The 23295-nt window shown below is 42.5% G+C and overlaps 1 protein-coding gene across 7 annotated transcripts in view; it reads left to right on the plus strand.

Moving 5' to 3' along the window:
- The first annotated feature begins 11604 nt into the window (after positions 1-11604).
- Positions 11605-23295, plus strand: part of USP28 (ubiquitin specific peptidase 28) — a 47546-nt gene continuing 35855 nt past the window's right edge. For 2 of the 7 annotated variants that reach the window (XM_081799440.1, XM_081799442.1), the window contains exon 1: positions 11605-11623. Coding sequence is in view for 2 of the 7 variants with exons in the window: in XM_081799441.1 (XP_081655567.1) it covers positions 12163-12219 (57 nt within the window). In the remaining 5 variants the exon portion in view is untranslated. Of the gene's footprint in view, positions 11624-12067; positions 12220-12901; positions 13004-20909; positions 21257-23295 lie in introns of those variants that run through there. The other 5 variants (XM_081799443.1, XM_081799441.1, XM_081799445.1 and 2 more) reach the window with 5 other exon arrangements.

A 23295-nucleotide genomic window follows, 5' to 3' on the forward strand; every position in this document is an offset into this window, starting at 1 on the left:
ACAGCCCGGGAGAACTCCAGCCAACTCCAGTGTGTTTTACTCCACCCTGCACGTTTCCAGGACTTCAGAGTCATGCCATGCCTCCATTCACTAGTCTTCCTTCTTTGCTCTAAACATTCCTCTTCAGGTTCCCCAACGCCACCCCGTCTAATCTATTTCTACTCTGCTTGCCACTGTCAGCAAATTCCTCCCTGCTTGCTTCTTTACTCTTGCTTCTCCAAACTCTTGGTCCCTAGGAGCACCCGAGGTTCCCAGGGACTCAGTGACTCTTTAAGGGGTAGCTTCCCTACTTTCTTCCTAAGAGTGGAAATAAATAAAGCCTTGGTCCTTCCCTTCTGAAAAGTTATAAACAGTATTACTAAAAACCATATAGAATTTTAATGTTAGAAAGTTCCACCTTTTCTAGAATGTCATAAAGGTAGAACCATACAGTATGTAGTCTTTTCAGAACCAGACCTATGAATACAGAGAACAAATGGATGGGTGCCAGACGGGTGGGGGGGGGTGGAGGGTTGGGCAAAACAGGTGACGGGGAGTGGGAGATACAGGCTTCTAGTTATGGAATGACTAGGTGACGGTATAAGGAATATAGCTAATGATGTTGTAATAGGGAGGTATCGGGACAGATGGTAGCCACATTTGTGGTGAACGTAACATAATGTATAAATTTCTTTGCATCATTATGTTGTACATGTGAAGCTAATGTAACATTGTGTGTCAACTACACTCAAATAAAAAAATAAAATAAAACCATACATTTCCTCTAAGCACTGGGTTAGTGGCATTGCACAAATTTTGATATGTTGTATATTCATTACTTTTCTGGGTTTTTTTAAGATTTTTTTTAAAGATTTTATTTATTTATTTGAGAGAGAAAGAATGAGACAGAGAGAGCATGAGAGGGGGGAGGGTCAGAGGGAGAAGCAGACTCCCCGCCAAGCGGGGAGTCCGATGTGAGACTCGATCCAGGGACTCCAGGATCATGACCTGAGCTGAAGGCAGTCGCTTAACCAACTGAACCACCCAGGCGCCCTTTTTAAAAGATTTTATGTATTTATTTGTCAGAGAGATAGAACAAGCAGAGGGAGCGACAGGCAGAGGGAGAAGCAGGTTCCCCGCGGAGCAGGGAGCCCGACGTGGGGCTTGATCCCAGGACCCTGGGTCATGACCTGAGATGCTTAACTGACTGAGCCACCCAGGAGTCCCATCATTACTTTTCTGCTTTAAATACTTTCTAATTTCTCTTGTGATTTTCTTGCCCCATAGATTATTTAGAAGTTGTTTATTTTAAAATTTGGGATGTTTTTATAGATACTGTATAGATCTTCCTCGACTTATGATAAGGTTATATCATAAGTTGAAAATACAATTAAGTGGAAAATGCATGTAATACACCTAACCTCCCAAACATCATAGCTTCACCTAGCTGACCTTAGATGTGCTCAGAATACTTATATTAGCCTACGGTAGGAGAAAATCATCTAACACAAAGCCTGGTTTATAATAAAGTATTTAATATCTCATATAATTTATTGAATACTATACTGAAAATGAAAACCAGAATGGTCGTATGGGTACAAAGTGATTATAAGTGGATCAGTTGTTGACCCTTGTGATCTAACTGGGGCTTACTGCTGCTGCCCAGCATCATGAGAGAGAATCATACTGCATAGCACTAGCCCAGGAAAAGATAAAAATTCAAAGTATAGTTTCTAATGAATGTGTATCATTTTCACACCATCATAAGGTTGAAAAATCATAAGTGGAATCATAAAAAGTTGGGGACCATATGCATTTTTCTTGATTTTTAATTTTGTTATGGTCAAGGAACATATTCTATGATTTCGATAATTTTATTTTGAGTGAGAGGTGTTTTATGGGTTGGCATATGATTCATTGCAAAAGCACCATGTATACTTGAAAGGAATATGTATTCTGCTATTAGTTGTAACATTCTGTATCAATTAGATCAAGGTGGTCGATAGTGTTGTTCAGACTATATTTTCATTGTTTTTTTCTGCCCCTTGATGGACCACTTCCTGTGGGATGTTGAAATCTCCTACTACTATTGTGGAATTGTCTGTTTCTTCTTTTTATTCTTTCAATTTTTGCTTCATGTATTTTTGAAGCTCTGTTATTAGGCACATACACATTTATGATTATTATGTCTTCTTGATGAATCAATGCTTTTGCTGTTATAAAATGACCCTCTTTGTTTCTTTTTTTTTTTTTAAGATTTTATTTATTTATTTGAGAGAGAGAGAATGAGAGAGAGCCCATGAGAGGGGGGAGGGTCAGAGGGAGAAGCAGACTCCCCGCCGAGAAGGGAGCCTGATGTGGGACTCGATCCTGGGACTCCAGGATCATGACCTGAGCCGAAGGCAGTCGCTTAACCAACTGAGCCACCCAGGCGCCCGACCCTCTCTGTTTCTGATAGTACTCTTTTTCACTGGTCTATTTTGTCTGATGCTAATACCACTGGATACCACTCCAGCCTTTCTGTGTTAACTGTTTACACAGTGTCTTTGTTTGGACTGCAATAACAGAATACCATAGACTGGGTGGTTTATAAACAACAGAAACTTATGTCTCACAGTTCTAGAGGCTGGAAGCCTAAGATCAGGGTGCCGGCACGGTCAAGTTCTGGTGAGGGATCTCTTCTGGGTTGCAGACTGCCAACTTCTTTTATCTTCACATAATGGAAAGAGGACTAGGAAGCTCTCTGGGGTCTCTTATAGGGCACTAATTCCATCAGGAGGGCTCCACCCTCATGACCTAATCACCCCCAGAAGGTCTCACCTCCTAATACCATCACATTGGGAGGTTAAGATTTCAATATATGAGTTGGGGGGGGACAGAAACATTCAGTCCACAGCACATGGTATATCTTCTCCTTCAGCCTACATGTGTCTTTATATTTAAAGTGCATCTCTTGCATATAGCATACTTGGGTCTTCCTTTTAATTCTGTTTTGTTAATTTCTGTTTTTTAATTGGAATACTTGATCCACTAATATTTAAAGTAGTTTTTGATAGGGTTGGATTTAAATCTCCCATTTTATTGTTTGTTTTCTATATTCTCCTGTTTTTTTATTCCTCCTTTTCTGCCTACTTTTTTTTTTAAAGATTTATTTATTTATTTGAAACAGAGAGAAGACATCACAAGTAGGTAGAGTAGCAGGCAGAGGGAGAGGGAGAAGCAGGCTCCCTGCTTGGCGGGGAGCCTGATGTGGGGCTCGATCCTAGGACCCTGGGATCATGACCTGAGCTGAAGGCAGACAATTAATGACTGAGCCACCCAGGTGCCCCTCTGCCTACTTTTGGATTTTTTGATTTTTAATATCCATGAGAGATTACCTATTAGCATTTTAGCTATACTTTTTGCACAATTTACTTAGTGGTTATCCTAGGAATTAAAATAAACATTCTTAACTCCTCACAGTCTACTTTTAGAGTTACTATTGTACTTTCCCATAAAATGTAGTAATTCTGCAATCATTTGGTTCCATTTAATAGCCCTGCCATTATTTATGCTTGTTGTCAGATGCATTACATCTAAATAGACACATACCGTAAGACAATGTTATAGTTTTCCCCTTATACAATGTGTAACCTACTATGAAGCCAATTCAATGACTTTATAATTTCAGATACTGAATGCTTACTTTTGAAATTTTTTCATTTTGTTCTTGTTTATATTTTATAACTATCTGTTGAGGTTTTACTGTTTTCTCATTTATTATGAGTATGTTTTCCTTTACTCCACAGAGTATAGTTATCATAGATACTTTAATATTCTTGTCTGATTAATTCTAACATCTTGATCTGGCCTCTCTGTCTCTTCCCTTGATAATGGGTCATATTTTCCTGGTTCTTTATATATCAGAGTAATTTTGGATTATATCCTGCATATTATGTTTTACTGAGACTCTGAATTCTGTTATGTCTAAAGGGTAGAGAGGGTGTGTGTGTGTGTGTGTGTGTGTGTATAAAATCTTCCTCCAATGAATGTTGATGTTTTTGTGCTTTAGAAGTGAATTAATTTGGTGAGACTCAAACTGAGAACAGTCTCTTTTGGATGTAGGCAACGGCTCAGAGCTCATCTGATTTCTTTTGTCCTTTTTGAGGTGCTTTGTGTCTATAGTAGAAGGGTCAGCCAGAGACTTGGGTAGAATCTGCACAAAAACCTAGGGATCCTTTTCTCCACCTCTCTCCTTTTCACAATTCCCTCCTTGCTTTTGGGTGAATGTATTTGTCCTAACCTCTAGTTTGGTTTCTCAGGCCAGAAGCCTGCTTGATTTTCTATCAGCACTTCCACCACCTCCTGTCATGCTGTGACTATGGCCTGTTGCCTGAGTAAAGCTGCAAAACTGGGGCACACACCCCTTGTCAGACCTTTCTTCTGTGTTCTGACTCTTTTTTTTTTTTTTAAGATTTATTTACTTTAGAGAAAGAGAGAGCGTGCGAGCGTTGGGGGGATAGGGGCAGAGGGAGAGGAAGAGAGAGAGACTCTTCAGCAGACTCCCTTCGGAGTGCAGAGCCCAACACGGGGCTTGATTTCAAGACCCTGAGGTCATGACCTGAGTTGAAATCAAGAGTCGGACACTCAACCAACTGAGCCATCCAGGGGCCCTTAGTGTTTATTTTTTTAAGTAGGCTCCACATCCAGCATGGAGCCCAATGCGAGGCCCAAACCTAGGACCCCAAGATCAAGACCTGAGCTTAGATCAAGAGTCAGATGCTGGGGCGCCTGGGTGGCTCAGTCGTTAAGCGTCTGCCTTCGGCTCAGGTCATGGTCCCAGGGTCCTGGGATCGAGCCCCACATTGGGCTCCCTGCTCCGCGGGAAGCCTGCTTCTCCCTCTCCCACTCCCCTGCTTGTGTTCCAGCTCTCACTGTGTCTCTCTCTATCAAATAACTAAACAAAATCTTAAAAAAAAAAAAAAAAGACGCTTAACTGACTGAGCCACCCAGGTGCCCCCAGATTTTTCGTTCTTATGATAACCAACACAGAGATTCCTAACTAATGTATGTACATGGGTGAAAAAGCCAAAAGTTATGTCACAGCTTTTCTAGTATGGTTAAATACTGAGAATGAATTCCTAGCCAAGAAAAGAAACAAAAATGTCACTTCTGTTAAACTTTGGTTTCAAGAAGCCTCCCCCCAGGAATCTTTAGAATTTGATCTGAACGTGTAGGCTTACTCGGTAATGTCACAGAGTGATAGAAAAGGGGCTCTTTATCCTATCCAGTTTGAGCAATGCAGATTTAGTTTTTGTAAAAATCAAAACCTATTTAAGTGTCACTTCATAACGTTGAAAATATTTTCATCATGTTCTCCCAATGAGCTTATGACCAGATCATGGACCTACTCACCATGATCAAGTCAGTGTTGGTTTTGCCATTGTCCCATTCTCTTTGTCTTGCCAATGAAATGATGAGATTTAACATACAACAATAATTATTGGGATCACTTCTTGTCTTTTCATGAGGTAGGAATAAAAGTTGAAAATGCTCTACTTCAAATAACACGACTAATAATTTTAAGCTAAGTACTTTTCTAAATCTTTTTTACTCCTTGGTACTAGAGCACTTGGTTTTGCACGGACAGACCAACTCTCTGAACGGCCTGCTCAGGGAACGCGATACTCCCCTGTACTCCTTAAAGCAACTGACACCTCCTCTATAGGGTTGTAGCTCCTCACAAAAATGACTGAAGAGTCCAGATGATCTATTCAGCACCCTGTTCCTTTGGTTTTAAGTTTCTTTTTACTCTGGAGAAGTAGAGGAGACAATAAATACTACAACAAACGACTGTTTCAGAATTTTAAAGTTCTTACCTTCAACATCCCAGGTCCGAAACTCTGAACTCTTTTCTCCCAAGGGGATGGAAAACCCCCATTCAACTTCTGCCCCTCTGGCAGAGACCATCAAAGATTTTCCCTCCTTTTAACTCTACATTGCCTCCAATTCTCCAGGGATGGCTCTCAGGCACCTGTAGGCCTTAAAGGCCATAGAAGTTGGCTTACAAAACTGAAAAATCTACCATCCCTTAAGGGCATGGGACTCAAGGCAGTGATCCCATGCACTTTCAGTGGGGTGCCCTCTATTCCCCCTGGCTGTGTTCTTTAGAAACAGATTAACCGATTCTTGTTAATGAGGCATACTTATCAGACTTGGCTAGAGATTTGCATTTTAGCTATACCTCAAAGACTTTGGTGGGATTCTCTAGGAATTGCTTACACTCAAGATAAACTCCGTAAATAAAATGGCCATACAATTTATCATCCAAACCTAGAAGTTTGAGAAAGGGGAAGCTACTAATAATCGTGCTGGGAAAACAGGGGTAAACTGTAGGTGCCCCAGGCAAACTGGGACCTGTGTTACTCCACCTATAACTAACTAGTCTTTGATAGAGCGCCAAGACTCCCATTGTCTTACACAGCTTCCTCTGTCTTTGTCAACACTGTTCAAATGGCACCTCCTCAGAGAAATCTTTACGGGCTGTTTCTTCTAGTTATTCATCCAGAATCTTATTTTTTTACCTCGGCCTATAGAGAGAAAGCTAGACTGCTTAGCTTAGAATCATGGCTCTGTCTTTATTAGTAGAAAAATCTTGGGCAAAGTATTTAACCTTTCTGTAGTGGTTTCCTCATTTGTAAACGAGGTATTAATAATAATAGCACTTACTTCATAGGGTATTGTGAGGATGAGTTCATAAATGCAAAGCTCTCAGAACACCACCTAGCCTAGCTCAGTAAAGTTATTACTTCCTCTAAAAATGTTCTTTTCTTCCAGAGTCAAGTATCAGATCAGTAAAAACATTTGCATTTCTGAAGGCAAGTTTGTATTAGCTACTCTTGCCTCATCTATTTTTTCAAATTCTGATATTTTGAGAACGATTTTTCGCTTCAGTGGTGTCTAGGGTGAAAAATTAAGTCACCTTAAGTTCCAATTTATGCTCCAGTACTTACTGCATTATACAAGTTTCTATTTGCTTTTCCTGGGTAGCTTTCTGGCTTTTATCTTAAAGCATATTTCTAGTTTCTGTAGGAGGCCCCAACTTTGACACAGAAGTCTTTCCCCAAATCTAGAAGCTAAAAGGGAAAATGTTTTATAAAATGATTTTCTAACTCATTGGGCATCACCTAAAATCTGGATTTTTGGCACAATTTGCATAAAATGAAATGGTAATATTTTTCATTTATCTTAAAGATAGTCAAATTATAATTTCTACTTATTAGGACAGAATGTTAAATCTCTGCCTCATGCATCACCCAGCATAAAAGAGTAATCTTTGTAAACTACAGAGACTTGTGTTTTTCTGTATTTTTGGAAGGCACAGAAACATTATTAGAGTGAAGATTGTATGCTTTTGATCTTAATTTTAGAATAATGTCCTTTCAATGTTTTATTAAGCAGTTAATAAAATGTATGTAAAATGATATGATGAACCCTCATATATCTACCACTTGATTTATGAAAATAGAGCATTACCAATATCTGTAAATTCCCCTATACGTCCCTTCTCCTCCCTTCCCTTCCCCTTCCTTTCCCTCAGAGCTTCTAGTCCAGATTTTGTGTTTATAACATTCAGGCTCTTATTAGTAGTTTAACCATGTGTTTATCTTCCTAGACAATATATTATTTGACAATTTTTGTAATTTGTACAAATGGAATCATATTGTATGCCATCTTCAGTGATGTGTTTTTACCCTACAACACTATGTTCCTGAGATTCATCCATGATATTGCATGGCTGTAATTCATTCAGTTTAAGTGCTGTATACATTTCCATTGAATGACGACACAAAAAGTTGATTAGTTTTACTGTTGATATGTTTAGGTTGATTCCCATTCATCTGCTATTAAAAGTGTTACAAACATTTCTGTACGTATGTCCTGGTAACAATGTTTAAGAACTTTTCTAGGATATTCCTTAGGAAGTGCTGGCTGTGAGGCATGCACGACTTCAGACTTTAGTACTTGATGTCAAACTGTTTTCCGAAGTGGTTGTGCTAATTTACAATACCAAACAGCATATAGGTGTTCTCCCGTTGCTCCATGTTCTTGCCAACACTTGTTATTGTGGTATCTTAAAATTTTTGTCAATCGTATGCATGACATGGCATCTTTGTGGTTTTCATTCCTGTGTTCCTGGTTATCGGTGAGTTTAGAATCTTTTCATATGCTTGAGTTTCCTTCTCTGTGAAGTACCTACAGAAGCCTTTGGCTCTTTCTTCAATTGCACTGTCTCTTTCGTAAGGGTTTTTCACCTAGTTTAGATAGGTGGTTCTCAACTGGAAGAGAATTTGCTATTTAAGAAACATTTAGCAATGTCTGGAGACATTTTTGATGGTTATGGGTGGGTAGCGGAGAGCTACTGGCATCTAGTACTGAGAGGCCAGAAATGATGCTAAACATCCTACAATGCGCAGGACAGCCCCCAAAACAAGGAATTATCTGCCCCAGTATGGTACCAGTGCCAAAGTATGGAAATTTTGTTCTAGATACTAAAATGTTATCAGTTACACATATGTGTTGCAAATATTTTCTCCCAGTTTGTGGATATTTTCTTTTTTTTTATGGCACCTTTTGATAAAGAGAAATTCTTTTTTTTTTTTTTTTAAGATTTTATTTATTTATTTGACAGAGAGAGACACAGTGAGAGAGGGAACACAGCAGGGGGAGTGGGAGAGGGAGAAGCAGGCTTCCCGCAGAGCAGGGAGCCCAATGCGAGGCTCGATCCCAGGACCCTGGGATCATGACCTGAGCCGAAGGCAGACACTTAACGACTGAGCCACCCAGGCGCCCCGATGAACAGAAATTCTTAATTTTAACATAATTGAAGTTATCGATCTTGTCTTCTATGGACTGTACTTTTTGCATCTGATTTAAGAAAGTACCCTTGACCTCAAAATATATTTTCCAATTGAGTGTTTTAAAATTTTTCAATTTTGATTTTTACATTCAAGTCTTTAATCCACCTAAAACTGATTTCTATTTATGATGTAAGAGTCCAAAATTAATTTTTTATATGGAAAACTAGCTGTCTGAGCACCATTTGTTAAAAATCTGTCCTATGCCCATTGGTCTACAATGCTGTCAAAAATCAAGTTTGAAGAAATGGGCTTATTTCTGGTTCTCTATTTTATTATCATCTTTCAATCTGGAGGCTAAAGTTATTTTCACCTTCTTATAAAAGGAAAACTGACTCCCACGAGTTAAAGATTTTTATGAATTCTGAAGAAAACAGATTTTAAGAGGGTTTGTTGTTGTTTTAGTGTTTGTTTATATTTTCCAGAGAAACAAAAAGAAGGGGACGGGAGGTTGTTATTTTCAATACCAAGGCCAAATACCTCTAAAATGGAAATGAACTCACTCACTTTAGTGAAAGTTGTTTTGATTCTCCACAAACTACATTTGCCTACAGTATACATTTCAGGAAGGCTAGAAATGCATTTACCTTTCAAGTAGCCAAAGGTAACCTTTTCTGAAACACTTTATTAACACCTATAATTTAACCTTGTATATCATCTAATTCCTTAATCTAGGGGTTATAACAGAAATATCCATATTCTTTCCTAAATAGTGAGAAAGGCCATTTTCCTACTGCTAAGAAGCTGGCCCTTACATAAGGACATTTCTGACTCCATCATTGCTGGAAGGAATCCATAGCTCAAAGAACAGTCATACCTGTCCATCAGCCTCAGCCTTCAGCTTTCAGATCCAGTTCCTCCAAAGCCAGTGGCAAGCACTAGTTACAGAGTGAGGCAGAGAATAGAAGTATACATATCCTTCTTTGCCCTTTATTCTCTTCCTAACGCTTCCTCTTCATTGTCATTTATCCCACACAAGCTCCACACAAGTATGCAATAACACTGAAATGGGATCAGTTTGCTATAATACAAACTATATTTCGGGTGTGAGTAAATCAGAAGCAAAAATATAAATTCATTGATTCAGAAAAAGAAACAGCATAGGGACAAATTTCCAGAAAAAGAAAAAAAAATTCAATTTCTTCATCAGGAAAATACTCTGAAAACTATTCCCTTTTTAAATATGTCAATTACTTGCTATTGTTCCTTATTAATATTATTTATTTTCCTGAACACTCTTGACATGATTATCAGCTAATAATGTAATTATTCTGGAACCTTCATGTATGGGTTTTAAGGAGGAATAAGAAGGGATTTTCTTTGGCGACAGCACATGTTCCATGATGTCCACTTTTGATATTTGATCACCCTGAAACTTGCCAACTGATGGCCAAGCACTGACGTAGATTGGTCATGAAATACTCTGGTTGGACAGGGTGTTTCTAGCTGATTACCATGTCCAAGATCAGGTGGTAGTTAAACCCAAGGAGGCTAAGAGGATTTATGAGATCTAGAGCCCTCAAATTGATTTTATCAAATATATTAGATCTGGAGTTCTGTTTAGAATCACATAGCAGAAAGACGCTTAATCAAAATTCAGGTGCCTATATTTATCAAATGGCCTGTATATATCTGTTGCAGAAATATGGGTATAAGTGGTCTCTGGTGGCCTTTTAAGGAAATTTTCACGAGTAAGTTACAGGTTTCCACCCCATTTACTCACATTAAATAAGCACTTTCCTAAAATGAATGTGCAAAGACAAACAAGAGTTGCCTGAGACACGGTAAAGACACACAGAAATAGAACTTTCTAGTAATTTAGAAGTATGCAATGCTGTAAGGAAGCCAGACTGAGAAATCAACTTGTTTTGCAATGACCCCTGAATTGAGGCCATGAGCACAGCTTTTGATTACTCATGAGAAAAAAAAAAAAGGCCAAGACAAACATAAAAGTCCAGCAACCATCAGACACACACACAGTCAACCTGTTGAACGTGGAAGATTCTGATCACTCTGCCGGTTTACCTGCCAGGAAAAGGGGCACCTCTGTGTCTCCAGGTAGGAAAGAAGCAGCAGGAGTCATGGCCCAGGCTCCGGAGAGCACCACGTCTCCTCCTCCCAGGGGAGCTGCCCCTGCGCTCTACCTGTTTCCTCGAGCCACAGCTGTGCTCACATGCAGGCTAGAAAGCCCTGCAGGTGAAACATCACAATCACACGGACAACAATACCAGGTGCACAGGAAAGGCCACCCTCCATATCAAATTCACACCCAAGGTGCTGCCAGGGACCCTGGACCAGGAAAATGGTATAACCCTACCCCTAAAAGAGGCTCCTCCACACCCGGCCTCCACATACACTGGGGACAAAGGGTGCTGACTGGATTGTCGTCGTGATACATGTGCATAAATGTGAAACATTTAAAATTTCCACCAAATTGTTGAAAATACAATTTCAGGTGTGGTGGCGGGGGGGGGGGGTCATCTTAGCTCTTAACATGCCGTCATAGCATCTGGCTCAAACTTAACGAAATAGGACAGAACTGTGGTTGGAACTGCAGAAAACCGAAAATGGGACAACTCGGCAATTGTTGCTCCCCGTGCCCGGGGGTGTTCGGGTACCACGCTGGGCATCCCCGCTTAGAAGGTCTGGTCCGTCTGGTTAAAGACCGCAGCGCTCAGCCTCCGCCTGTCCTTGAGGACGACAGTAGTCCTTCCTGTCGCCGGACTTCCAAGCGGCTGCGCGGCCAGGTGGGAAAGCTTCCAGTGCGCGGTCCCCAGACAGGTTCCCAGGTGGAGAGCAGTTTTAGCTCCTCTGCGGGCAGGCTTGAGGCGGCAGCGAGTCCTACAGATGAGTGGGTTCTGAGGGCAGAGCGCCGAGAAGCGGACTTGACAGCGCAGCTTCCGCGCTTTCCAGGACCATTTCCTGGGCGCCAACAGCTCGGAACGCAAACATCCCGGGGCGGTGCCACTGACCGTTAGCCGCGGGCGGGGCCTGGGGTCACATGACCCGCGCGGGTTCAGAGCCCGGCGTGCGCGGGAGCACGCAGAACCTCTCGGCCCTCGGCCGCGCGCCTTGCGTGCGCGCGCAGGCCGGGGGCGGGGCATGTGGGCTGAGCCTCCGGCGCGCTCTGGGGCGGAGGCGGGGCCCGAACGGGGCGGAGGGCGGGGCGGGGCCTCCTCCTCCTCCTCCTTTTTCTCCTCCTCCGCCTCCACCTCCTCCTCCCTCTGCGAGGCTGGGCTGGCGGCGGCGGCGGGAGCCGGATGACCCGCGGAGGGGCGCCTCGGCCATGACTGCGGAGCTGCAGCAGGACGACGCGGCTGGAGCAGCCGACCGACACGGCTCGGTGGGCCCCGCGGCGGCGAGCGGGGGCCGGGGGTGGCTCGGGGTCCCGGGAGGGGAGGGGGCTGCGGGGCGCGGGCCGGAGCGGCGCGGGGCCCGGGCGGGCCTGCGGGGCTGCGGGGCTGCGGGGCGCGGGGCGGGAGGGGGCTGCGGAGGGCGCCGGGGCTGGCTGGGCGGGGGCGAGGGCGGTGCGCCCGGGAGGGGGCTGAGGTCTTCGCAAGGCTCGGATCCCGGGCGAGCTGAAGTTCGGGGGGAGTAGGTATTTTGGAGAGCCAGCTATAAAGGGCAGGACGTGGGGTGGTGTGCATCAGGGATCTTTAGGGGGAGCGCTCTTGGGCCCTGACCTGGGTGAGAAACTTCCAAAGAGGGCAGCTTAGGTGGGTTTTGTGGTTTTTAGTTTTAAGTCCCTTTTATGGCAGTACTGTTTTAAACTGTCTAAAGCCGACCGAACTTACCTGACTTAAAGCCGGGATTGATCAACACCTTGTGAAAGACCAGGGGTCCTGTTTACCACTCCCTACCTTCCCTTACCCCAGCACCCCCGCTTTTTTTCTTTTCTTTCTTTCTTTTTTAAATAAACTGCGAGCAGCCTGCCCGGTGCATTCATCAGTAGATTTTTAAGGAGGGAAACAGCGCGTTGAATAGAAGGTATTCTCATAAATGCCTTCCTGTTTCTATTATCTAAGAAGATTGAAATCAATACAAAGATTTCTGGGCTAAGTTGGTGAGAGTGAAACACTGGTTTGGGAGAAAATCAAAAGGCTGATAATGCCGTGTGTAGAAACTTGGTAAGTGGGCAATTTGAGAATGTCTTCTAATGTTACTTTGGAAAGTTAGAACTTAACACCACCTCCTCACCCCTCAACTGCCGTGCTTTTTCGAGACCGAATGGGAGACTTGTGCCAAGTATTACAGTGAGAGTCTGGAAATGAGGAATTTCATTAAAATATTTATCATACAAAGCTGTCAGATACCTCCACGTGGGAAACCTTTTGTGCCTGTTTATTCTTTTCCTGCTCACAGGAGACCCGTGGTGTATAGTGAACACATTTCCTTTCTAATCTCCTCCAGGTCCTGGGCTCCAAAATGAAAGTAACATGGATGGTACTTCACGTGCTGCCGATTTCTAATGGAGATGCTATTGTTAGGTGTTCACAAATACCTATTGGAATCTGAGTCAGGATTTTCTCTGGTTTCACGGTCATTTCTATTTGTTTTTAGGACAGTGACTTCGAAACAGGTGGGAAAAATCCGAGTTTTGAGATAGTTGTGTTGATTTAGAGAAGAGGCTATTTTAAGGGAGAGTAGGTCATATTTAAATTTGTTCGGGGACCATGTGCCTGTTCATCAACAGCATCTTGGTTTACCTCTGCCACAGTTTGAGTAGTGACCACTCTCTCAGCACTCAGAGGGTTTGTATGTGAGGTGTTTGATGAGCACTTGTATGTAAGTCATAGCTATTTTGGGAAAACTTGGAACTCAGGTTGGCTGTGGCTGGCTGGAGTACCCTGACTCCTGGCCACCTGCAGAGTGATGACATTCACTGTTCTTCCCAGTGATTCGCCCCATACAGACAGCCGATAAGCTTGGAATGCTTGATAATGTTTGCCCCTTTTGTTTTTGCTAATGAAAATGCTTGATATTAGGCTAGGTTGAAGGAATCCTATCTAGGGAAAGTACCTTTCACATCACAGAGGAAAGATTTTAATAACTTCCTCATCTTGATGAGTTTCATGTTAGAATGGACTCTATTCATGTTCTCTGAAGCACTCTGCATTTCCCTTAAAGGGTCTTTAATTGTTCTGGTTGAGAAGAGCTATCCTCCCCTGACACTCAGAAGCTATTTAAAACCTAGAATGCTGCCCTTCCCTTATTGGTCAGTTGTGCATGGGACAGACAGAACCCTTTATAGCCTCCCAAGAATTTTAGTGAGAAAAATGCAGCACCCTTGGAATATGTTCTCAGGATGTCCTAGAGTCTGAAAGAAGGTACTTTGTGATATCGCTAAACACCCCAGACTGCAGACAGATAATTCGAACATCTACAGAGATTCTTACAGACAGGTTTCTGTGGTTTAATCAGCTCTTGACTTAGATAAAAACCAGCAGCAACATTTACTGTTACTGTAGGGTAAACAACTTGAAGTCAGGTTGGTTCTTATAAACCTGTCATCCTTGGCAGCTGCCTGAGGATTCATCACATGTTCCTGACGCTAACTGGAGCCCTATGAGAACCTGCCAGTTTCAGTGAAAATTTAATGTCCTTTTTGCTTTCTCTTGATTTATTGGCTTTTCATTCGCGTTTACCTTGTCTTGTTAGTTGTGATTTTTGGAACATCAGCCAATCAGTGCTTGGTTGGCTCTCACAACTTTAATGCCTCTTCAGCTGCAAACAGTTTCTGCTCACACAAGGAGTACAATATTTGTAAAAAGCAGTGACAAGTAACGCCTCGCCAGGCAAGATCTTCCATGTGTTATATTTCATTGAAGAAATGTAAGCAGGAGCCAAGTGAAGCAGATGTTTTTTAAGGAAAATAATAATGCTGGTAATAGTAGGAGCTAACGTTAATTGAGCATGTAGTATATGTCAGACCCTGTGCTCAGAACTTAACCCGTATTATCTCAGGACTTATGACAACTCCATGAAGTTTTCATATAGGAAGGCTTATATTTGCTGAACAATTTGCCCAAGATCACCCACCTAGTAAATGGTACAGCCAGGATTGAACCTAAGCTATTCCGAGTCTAAGAGCCCAAGATGGCCTTGATCCTACTTCTTAGTCAATGGACCCATTGTCTTAGGTCAGAACCTTTCTTTGACCCTCCAGAACTCTCCTGATGTTTTAAACTCAATCCTCCCTGCATTCTTTCTAAATATATAGTTTCTTTTCTACTTGGCTGAGCCTGCTGCTATCAAAAGAGATGGGGTGGTTTTTGTTTTTGTAAGGAGATGTCTTATGTTTTTTCCTTTTGTTTTTCCTCTTCATTATCTCTTTTTTCTCGGTGTAAGAGGTACCACCCTTCCCTTCTTCCTTTATTTCTTAGAGATGACTCCAGATCCGTGCTGTCTGGAGAGCTTTTGGATCGTAATGGCTGGAGGAGGATGTACTGGCCTCAGTGGGTGGAAGCCAGAAATGCTGCTGAACCTTCTATGATGTACAGGATAGGCCCCCAAAACAGTTATCTGGCCCCAAATGTCAATAGTGCTGAGCTCGAGAAACCCTGAGCTAAGTGATGTCTCTCTTCGCTCTTCTCATTTATCTCACATTTCCTTTATTCTGGCCTAAGCCCCAGACACCTTCATTGTCTTCTGTTCTCTTGAGACTCAAAATATGGTCCATGGACCAGCAGCATCTGCATCACCCAGGAGCTTGTTGGAAATGGAGAGATTTGAGTGTGCTGGGGCCAGCTTGTACTGCCTTTCCAGCTGAATGTGTGCATCTCTTCCCAACTCTGTGTCCAGTGACCCCATGTTGGTAGCGTGAAATCATCATGGTGGGAGTATTTATACCAAGGAACTAAACAGGCTCCACAAATCACCGCACCATGGTTTGGGCCTCCACCCTGGACCTATTGAATCGCAGCTTGCCTTTGGATAACATCCCTGGGTGATGACTTTGAGAAGCTCTGTCCTACTGTGCAGAATTCCCACTTTCCCTTTAGCTATGCACATGTGTCCCCAGTCCTCCAACAAAACAGCAACAACATCGACTTCTGCCCTGCCCACCTGTTGACCTCACCCAGCACCTTCCTTTTGTTTATTTTTTGACCAGAGTTTTCTAAATCCATCTGTTTCTTTTCTTAAGTGTTTTCTCAGTTATATTTTAATTTCAACTCACTGTGGAAAACTTGGGAAACAGACCCTTGCAAGATTTGCTCTTGGCTGATAGGAGGCACAGCCCCCAGACCTAGGCAGATCGGTTCCCAGGTTGCCCCGTAAAGCTTATGGCAGCAGCCTCAGGGCAAGAACCCCATTAGGAGTTGGTGTGGGGGACCAGTGTAGGCTCCAACTAGTAGAGGGCTGGTTGCCCAGAGGCATGCAGAGAGGCTGACCAGGCAGCAGGAGGTTGGGTTGTAGGGCAGTGACTGTTTGTATGTGATCAGCATTCCCTGGGCCACCCGACGAGAGCCTTGCCAATAGTAGGCTTTCAGTATTTGTCTCTTGAGAATGAAACTGATCTCTTGGAGGTGACCAGGGACTAACCACCTTCTGATGAAATCTGTGGCCTTACAGAGGCCCCAGATACTCAAGCCCCAGTCTCATGCTTTTGTATGTGATGATTCCTCATCGCCCCTGTTTGGTTGATGTTCATCTTGGCATTTGACTTCATTCCTGCTTACTTTCAATTGTTCTGCTTTTTCCTAAAAACTAAAAACAAAAACAATAAAACCCAAAACTTTCCAAAAACTTTCCTAAAAACAAATCATTTGCCACAGTCTTATCACAGACAAAAGTACTGTAGTTGGTCCTCACTTCCGAATTGGCTACATAATTTTACAGCGTCCTTAGGAAAATTAGCCCTGGAAAAGCTGTTTGAGTTTCTCCTCCTCATCTTACAACTTGAGGGTATTGAAGGGGTTCTTAAACAGTGACCTGTTGGTACCCTCACTGCACAGCTGCCTTACTTCCTGAACTCTCTCCCTTGGACATTTGGAACCTGTATTACTCTGGTTCTGCTGCCTTTCTTCTCCTTAAGGGCTAACCTGTTAGCTTTCTTGGCTGTTATGTTCCTTTTACTAACTTCTTCCAAATCTGCATCTGGAATCCCGACTTGCAAATGACTTCTCCTCCTCTATTTGCAAATGCTGGTTAAACAGTGGTCCTTGCATATCCGCATCCTTGGCTCTAACCATGTGCTGCATAGTGACTTTTGCCACAGGCCTGGGAATATCTACCTGTAATAATGGGACCTGCCACGTGCCGGGTATGGCCCGAAGCACTTGCCTGTGCATTCTGTATATCTACAAAAATCCTGCAAGGTATGAATTATTATGTCTTAGGACTGATGAGGACACTCAGACTCAGCTCTAGTAGAGCTTATAAGGGCCTAATACGAGATATGAAATCAAAGTCTGTTGGGCTCCATGTTGCAGATGGGAAATGGCTTACTTACTCAAGCTCGAATGCTTAAGTAACAGGGCTGGGACTTCGAGCCACTCCCACTTTCTACCTGGAACATGTGCCTTTCTTTTTTTTTTTTTTTTAAAGACTTTATTTATTTATTTGACAGAGAGAGAGACAGCGAGAGAGGGAACACAAGCAGGGGGAGTGGCAGAGTGAGAAGCAGGCTTCCCACTGAGCAGGGAGCCCGATGCGGGGCTCGATCCCAGGACCCCAGGACCATGACCTGAGCCGAAGGCAGACGCTTAACGACGGAGCCACCCACGTGCCCCAACATGTGCCTTTCTAAAACCAGACTTTTCAGGGACCTGGGTGGCTCAGTTGGTTAAGCATCTGCCTTCGGCTCGGGTATGATCCCGGGGTCCTGGGACTGAGTCCTGCATCGGGCTCCCTGCTTCTCCCTCTCCCTCTGCTCCTCCCCCCGCTCATGCTCACTCTCTCTCTCTCTCTTAAGCAAATAAATTAATAAAATATTTAAAAAAATAAAACCAAACTTCTCAAGTGCCACTTGATGACGTAGGATGTGCTTTAAGGTATGTTCTCATTGAACCCACCACAGAGCCACCTTGTGAAGTTAAATTTAGTGTGAGGAGGAAGTAGAAGTTGCCCAGTGATACAGCTAGTAAGTGATCCCACCATAACCATAGCGCAGGTGGTTTTCTCCCAATCTCTAGACGAGTTTTGTTGGATAGGCAGGTCCAGTATTTGACATTTCTGTGTTGTTTTCATTTCACTAACAAATCCTGAACGCATTACTTCATTTGATGGTCATACCAGTGCTGCCAAAGCTTGTGGTTTACTTTATTTTCCAGATGTGGAAATTGAAGCCCTGGAAAGTTGAGATTTACTCAGAGGCTAACGTGTGGTGGGATCTATGCTCCGTAGCACTATTCCCACTATCCAGGCTTTCTATATAGAAAGGGAGGTCAAAATACCAGACAGAGAAAGCCAAATTAAAGATCTGCATGAGTAGGTGCGCCTGGGTGGGTCAGTGGGTTAAGCGTCCAACTCTTGGTTTTGGCTCAGGTGGCCTGGGATCGAGCCCCACGTCGGGCTCCGCACTCAGTGGGGAGTCTGCTTAAGGATTCTGTCTTTCCCTCCCCCTCTGCCCCTCTGCCCCTCTCTGCTCACACGAGCATGCTCTCTCTCTCAAATAAATAAATAAATCTTCAAAAAAAAAAAAAGATCTGAGTACATGCTGGCAGCATGCTGCATGATGGCTGGTGGTCAGTTTAAACTTGAGTTATCCCAAACAAATATTTTTTCTCTAATACTCTTGTCCAGGTTAGTACTTCCGTGCTGTCCTTTTTCTTTTTTGGTGTGTGTGTGTGTATGTGTGTGCATGTGCAAGCACAAATCTCTCTTGACTTCATTCACATAATATAAAATTAACCATTTAGTTTTATTTTATTTTTAGAGAGAGCACAAGCGGGGGGGAGGAGCAGAGGCAGAGAGAAAGAGAGAATTTTTTTTTTTTGAAGATTTATTTATTTATTTTAGAGAGAGAGATTGAGAGAGAGAGAGAGAGCATGGGTAGGAGGGAGAGAGAGAATCTTTAGCAGACTCCGTGCTGAGTGCGGAGCCCAATGTAGGGCTTGATCTTACGACCCTGAGATCATGACCTAAGCCAAAACCAAGACTCAGTCACTTAACCGACTGAGCCACCCAGGCGCCCTAGGAAGGAGAATTTTAAGCAGGCTCCACAGTCAGCATGGAGCCCAACATGGGGCTCAATCTCACAACCCTGAGATCATGACCTGAGCGGAAATAAGAGACGCTTAACTGACTGAGCCACCCGGGCGCCCCCAAATTAACTATTTTAACGTATCCTGTCCAGTGACATTTAGTATATATATTCACAATATTGTGACCTCTGTGTAGTTCTTTTTTTTTTTTTTTTAAAGATTTTATTTATTTGAGAGAGAGAGAATGAGAGAGAGAGAACACACGGGAGGGGATAGGGTCAGAGGATGAAGCAGACTCCCTGCCGAGCAGGGAGCCCGATGCGGGACCCGATCCAGGGACTCCAGGATCATGACCTGAGCTTAACCAACTGAGCCACCCAGGCGCCCACCTCTGTGTAGTTCTAAAAACATTTTCAAAACCCCAAAAGAAAACCCATATCCACGAAGCAGTTACTCCCTATTCCTTCCTTCGCCCAGCCTCTGGCAGCACAGATCTGCTGTCTCTCCATTGACTTATTCTAGATATTCCATATAAGTGGAATCATACAATATGTGACCTTTTGTGTCTGGCTTCTTTTACTTAGTATAATGTTTTCAAGTTTCATCCAAGTTGTAGCATCTATCAGTACTTCATTCCTTTTAATGACTGAGTAATATTGCACTTTGTGTATTTTATCCATTTTTCCTTTGGTGGACATTTGAGTTGTAGCCACCTTTTGGCTCTTATGAATAATGCTGCTGTGAACATTCGTGTACAAACATTTGAGTACCTGTTTCCAGCTCTTTTGGGTATATTCCTAGAAATAGAATTGCTGGGTCATATGGTAATTCTGTCTTTAACGTTTTGGGGAACTGCCAAATTGTTTTCCACGGCAGGTGCACCATTTTACATTCCCATCAGCAGTGCACAAGGGTTTTAATTTCTCCACCTCCATCCTCTCCAAACACTTGTTATTTTCCATTTTTGTTTTGTAACAGCTATCCTCATGTGTGTGAAGGGGTATCTCATGATTTTGATTTGCATTTTCCAAATGGCTCATGTTGAGCATCTTTTCATATGCTTATTGGCATCTTTGGAGAAATGTCTGTTCAAGTCCTTTCCCCATTTTTGAATTGCATTTGTTTGTCTTTGGTTGTTTGAATTGTAAGAGTTGTAATCTGGATACTAGACCTTTATCAGATTTATGATTTGGAAATATTTTCTCCCATCCTGTAGGTTGTCATTTCATTTTCTTGATAATGTTTTTTGATACACAAAAGTTTTTAATTGTGGTGAAGTCCTGCTTACCTATTTTTTTCTGTTGCTCAGGCTTTTGGTGCCATATCTAAGAATCCATTGCCAAATCCAAGATCATGAAGATTTGCCTCTATGTTTTCTTTTAAGAGTTTTGTTGTTTTGGGGCACCTGGGTGGCTCAGCCATTTAAGCGTCTGCCTTAGGCTCGGGTCATGATCCCGGAGTCCTGGGATCAAGCCCTGCATTGGGCTCTCTGCTCAGCGGGAAGCCTGCTTCTCCCTCTCCCTCTGCCCCTCCCCCAGCTCATGCTCTCTTTCCCTCTCTCTCGCTCTCTCAAATAAATAAATAAAATCTTAAAAAAAATTTTGTCATTTTAGCTCACATATTTAAGTTACTGATCCATTTTGGGTTAGTTTCTGTGTATTGTAGAGATAGGGGTCCAAGCTGATTCTTTTGCATGTGAATGTCTACTTGTCCCAGCATCGTTTTTGTTTTTGTTTTTTTTTTAAAGATTTTATTTATTTATTTGAGGGAGAGAGAGAACATGAGAGCGGGGAGGGTCAGAGGGAGAAGCAGACTCCCTGTGGAGTGGGGAGCCTGATGCAGGACTCGATCCCGGGACTCCAGGATCATGACCTGAGCCGAAGGCAGTCGCTTAACCAACTGAGCCACCCAGGCGTCCCAGCATCGTTTTTTGAAGAGACTATTTTTTCCCCATCAAATGGTCTTGGCACCATTGTCAGAGATTGACTGACCATACATTATAGGTTTTTCTAAATTCTCAATTATAATTCTGTGCATTATTACACTGGCAGGATTACTGTAGCTTTTTAATAACTTTTGAAATCCAGAAGTGTGAGTTCTCTAACTTTGTTCTTTTTCAATATTGTTTTGGCTGGTCAGGGCTCATTGAAATTCCTTACAAATTTGAGGATCAGCTTTTCCATTTCTGCAAAAATGGCTGTTGGAAATTTGACAGAGATTGCATTGAATTTGTAGGTCACTTTGGGTATAACAATATTAAGTGTTTTGTTATGGTTAATTTTGTGTGTCAGTCAGATTGGGCCCCAATGCCCAGATATTTGGTCAGATGTCATTCTAGGTGTATCTGTAAGGGTGCTTCTGAATAAGATTTGAATTGTAGACTGAGTAAAGCAGATTGCCCTCTCTAATGTCTGTGGGCCTCATCCACTCAATTGAAGACCAGAATAGAACAAAAAGGCTCAGTAAGAGGGAATGTCACCTGCCTGACTGTTCAGCTGGGCCATTGGTCTTCTCCTGTCCTCAGCCTGGAACTACATATGCAGCTCTCCTGGGTTTACACCTTGCCAGCTGAAGAGCTGAGGACTTACAGCCTCCATAATGGCAAGAGCCAATTCATTATAACAAATTACTTCTCCCCCGCCACCCTGACAGGAAACTAGGAATACAGGGTTCATTTACACACACACACATGCGCGCACACACGCACCCTGTTGTTCTTTTCTCTGGAGAACCTTGACTAATCCAGTCTTCCAATCCATCAACCTATCTTTCCATTTATTTAGGTTTCCTTTGGCTTTTTTCTCAGTGTTTCACGCTTTCCAGAGTTCAAGTCTTGGTTAAATTTATTCCTAGATATTTTATTTTTCTGGATACTATTATAAATAGAATTTTTTTTTTAATTTCCTTTTCAGATCATACATTGCTGCTGTATAGAAACCGCTGATTTTTGCATGTTGATCTTGTATCAACTTCGCTGAATGTGTTTATCAGCTCTAGTAACTCTTGTAGATTCTTTGGGGTTTTATATATCCTGTCATCTGTGAATAGAGATGGTTGTATTTTTTCCTTTCCAATTCGGATGCCTTTTATTTTACTTGCCTAACTGCTCTGGCCAGGACTTCCAGTACACTGTTGAATAGCATTGCTGAAGGTGGGCATCCTTGGCTTTTCCTGATTTTAGGGGGATGGCTTTTAGTCTTTCACTGTTGAGTATCATGCTCACTGTGAGTTTTCTTTTTTTTTAAATAAAGGCACTTTATCATGTTGAAATTCTCTTCTGTTCCTAGATTTCTGATTGTTTTCATCATGAAAAGGTGTTGAATTTTGTCAAATGCTTTTCCTACATGAGTCAAGGTGATCAGGTGTTTTTACCCTTCGTTCTGGTAGTGTGGTGTATTACATTGGTTGGTTTTCTTGCTGATGTCCTTTTATGTCCTTGCCAGCAGCATTCTCTCAGGCATGCAGTTTCAAATATTTGACTAAGCTTCATTTTTCCATTCTCTGAGATGTTCACTGTGTGTCCTACCTTTTCAGTTCTCCTCTCGGCACCCTCCCTGTCTCATCACACCTGTGTATTCGGTACTCTTCTAACTCATGGTTAAGCTTTCTTTCCCTAGTCTTATCTCCCTTTGAACTAGCTGTTCACATGTGCTAGATTAATCCCCTTAAAGCACCCTTATTTTCCCTCATATTTATGCCCTGCTGAGGGACCTGTGATGATTTTCCATTGTTCATCAGATCAAGTCCAAACTCATGCTGACATTTAGAACCTTTCCTAATCCAGTCCCACACCACCTCTCACGTCCCGCTTATTTATCACAAATAGAAACTGCACACTGAGTCCCACCTAATAATAACTTTTAATTTTACTGTTAGATTTGTAACACAGTAAGCACCTAAGTTTGATTTCCTATATCTTTGCCCTTATTTTCCTTGTTTCTCAACCTTCGCAATAAATTGCTAAAAATGGCATTTTCTCTAATTTGTGAAGGTGCGTTCCATATGTCCTTATTGTAAAAGCTTCCCAGACTCCTTTCTTGTATTTGACTGGGGCATGCATTCAAAGAAGTGAGAAAGTATTGTCTTAATGTGTTCGACAGTATGAAAAAAGCAAGTTGCTGGACACGATGTTCAGTATGAAAAGACATATTCATGTGCATAGGCCACTTCTGGAAAGATATATTGGAAATTATTAATAGTGGTTACTCCTGGGAAGTGGGACTGGGTTGGACAGAAGAGAGAAATTCCTTTTCACTCTGTATCCTTTTGTGCTA

The sequence above is a fragment of the Leptonychotes weddellii genome, chromosome 11, assembly GCF_054177405.1.
Source record: "Leptonychotes weddellii isolate Sample4059 chromosome 11, ASM5417740v2, whole genome shotgun sequence".
In the NCBI taxonomy this organism is placed as follows: Eukaryota; Metazoa; Chordata; class Mammalia; order Carnivora; family Phocidae; genus Leptonychotes; species Leptonychotes weddellii.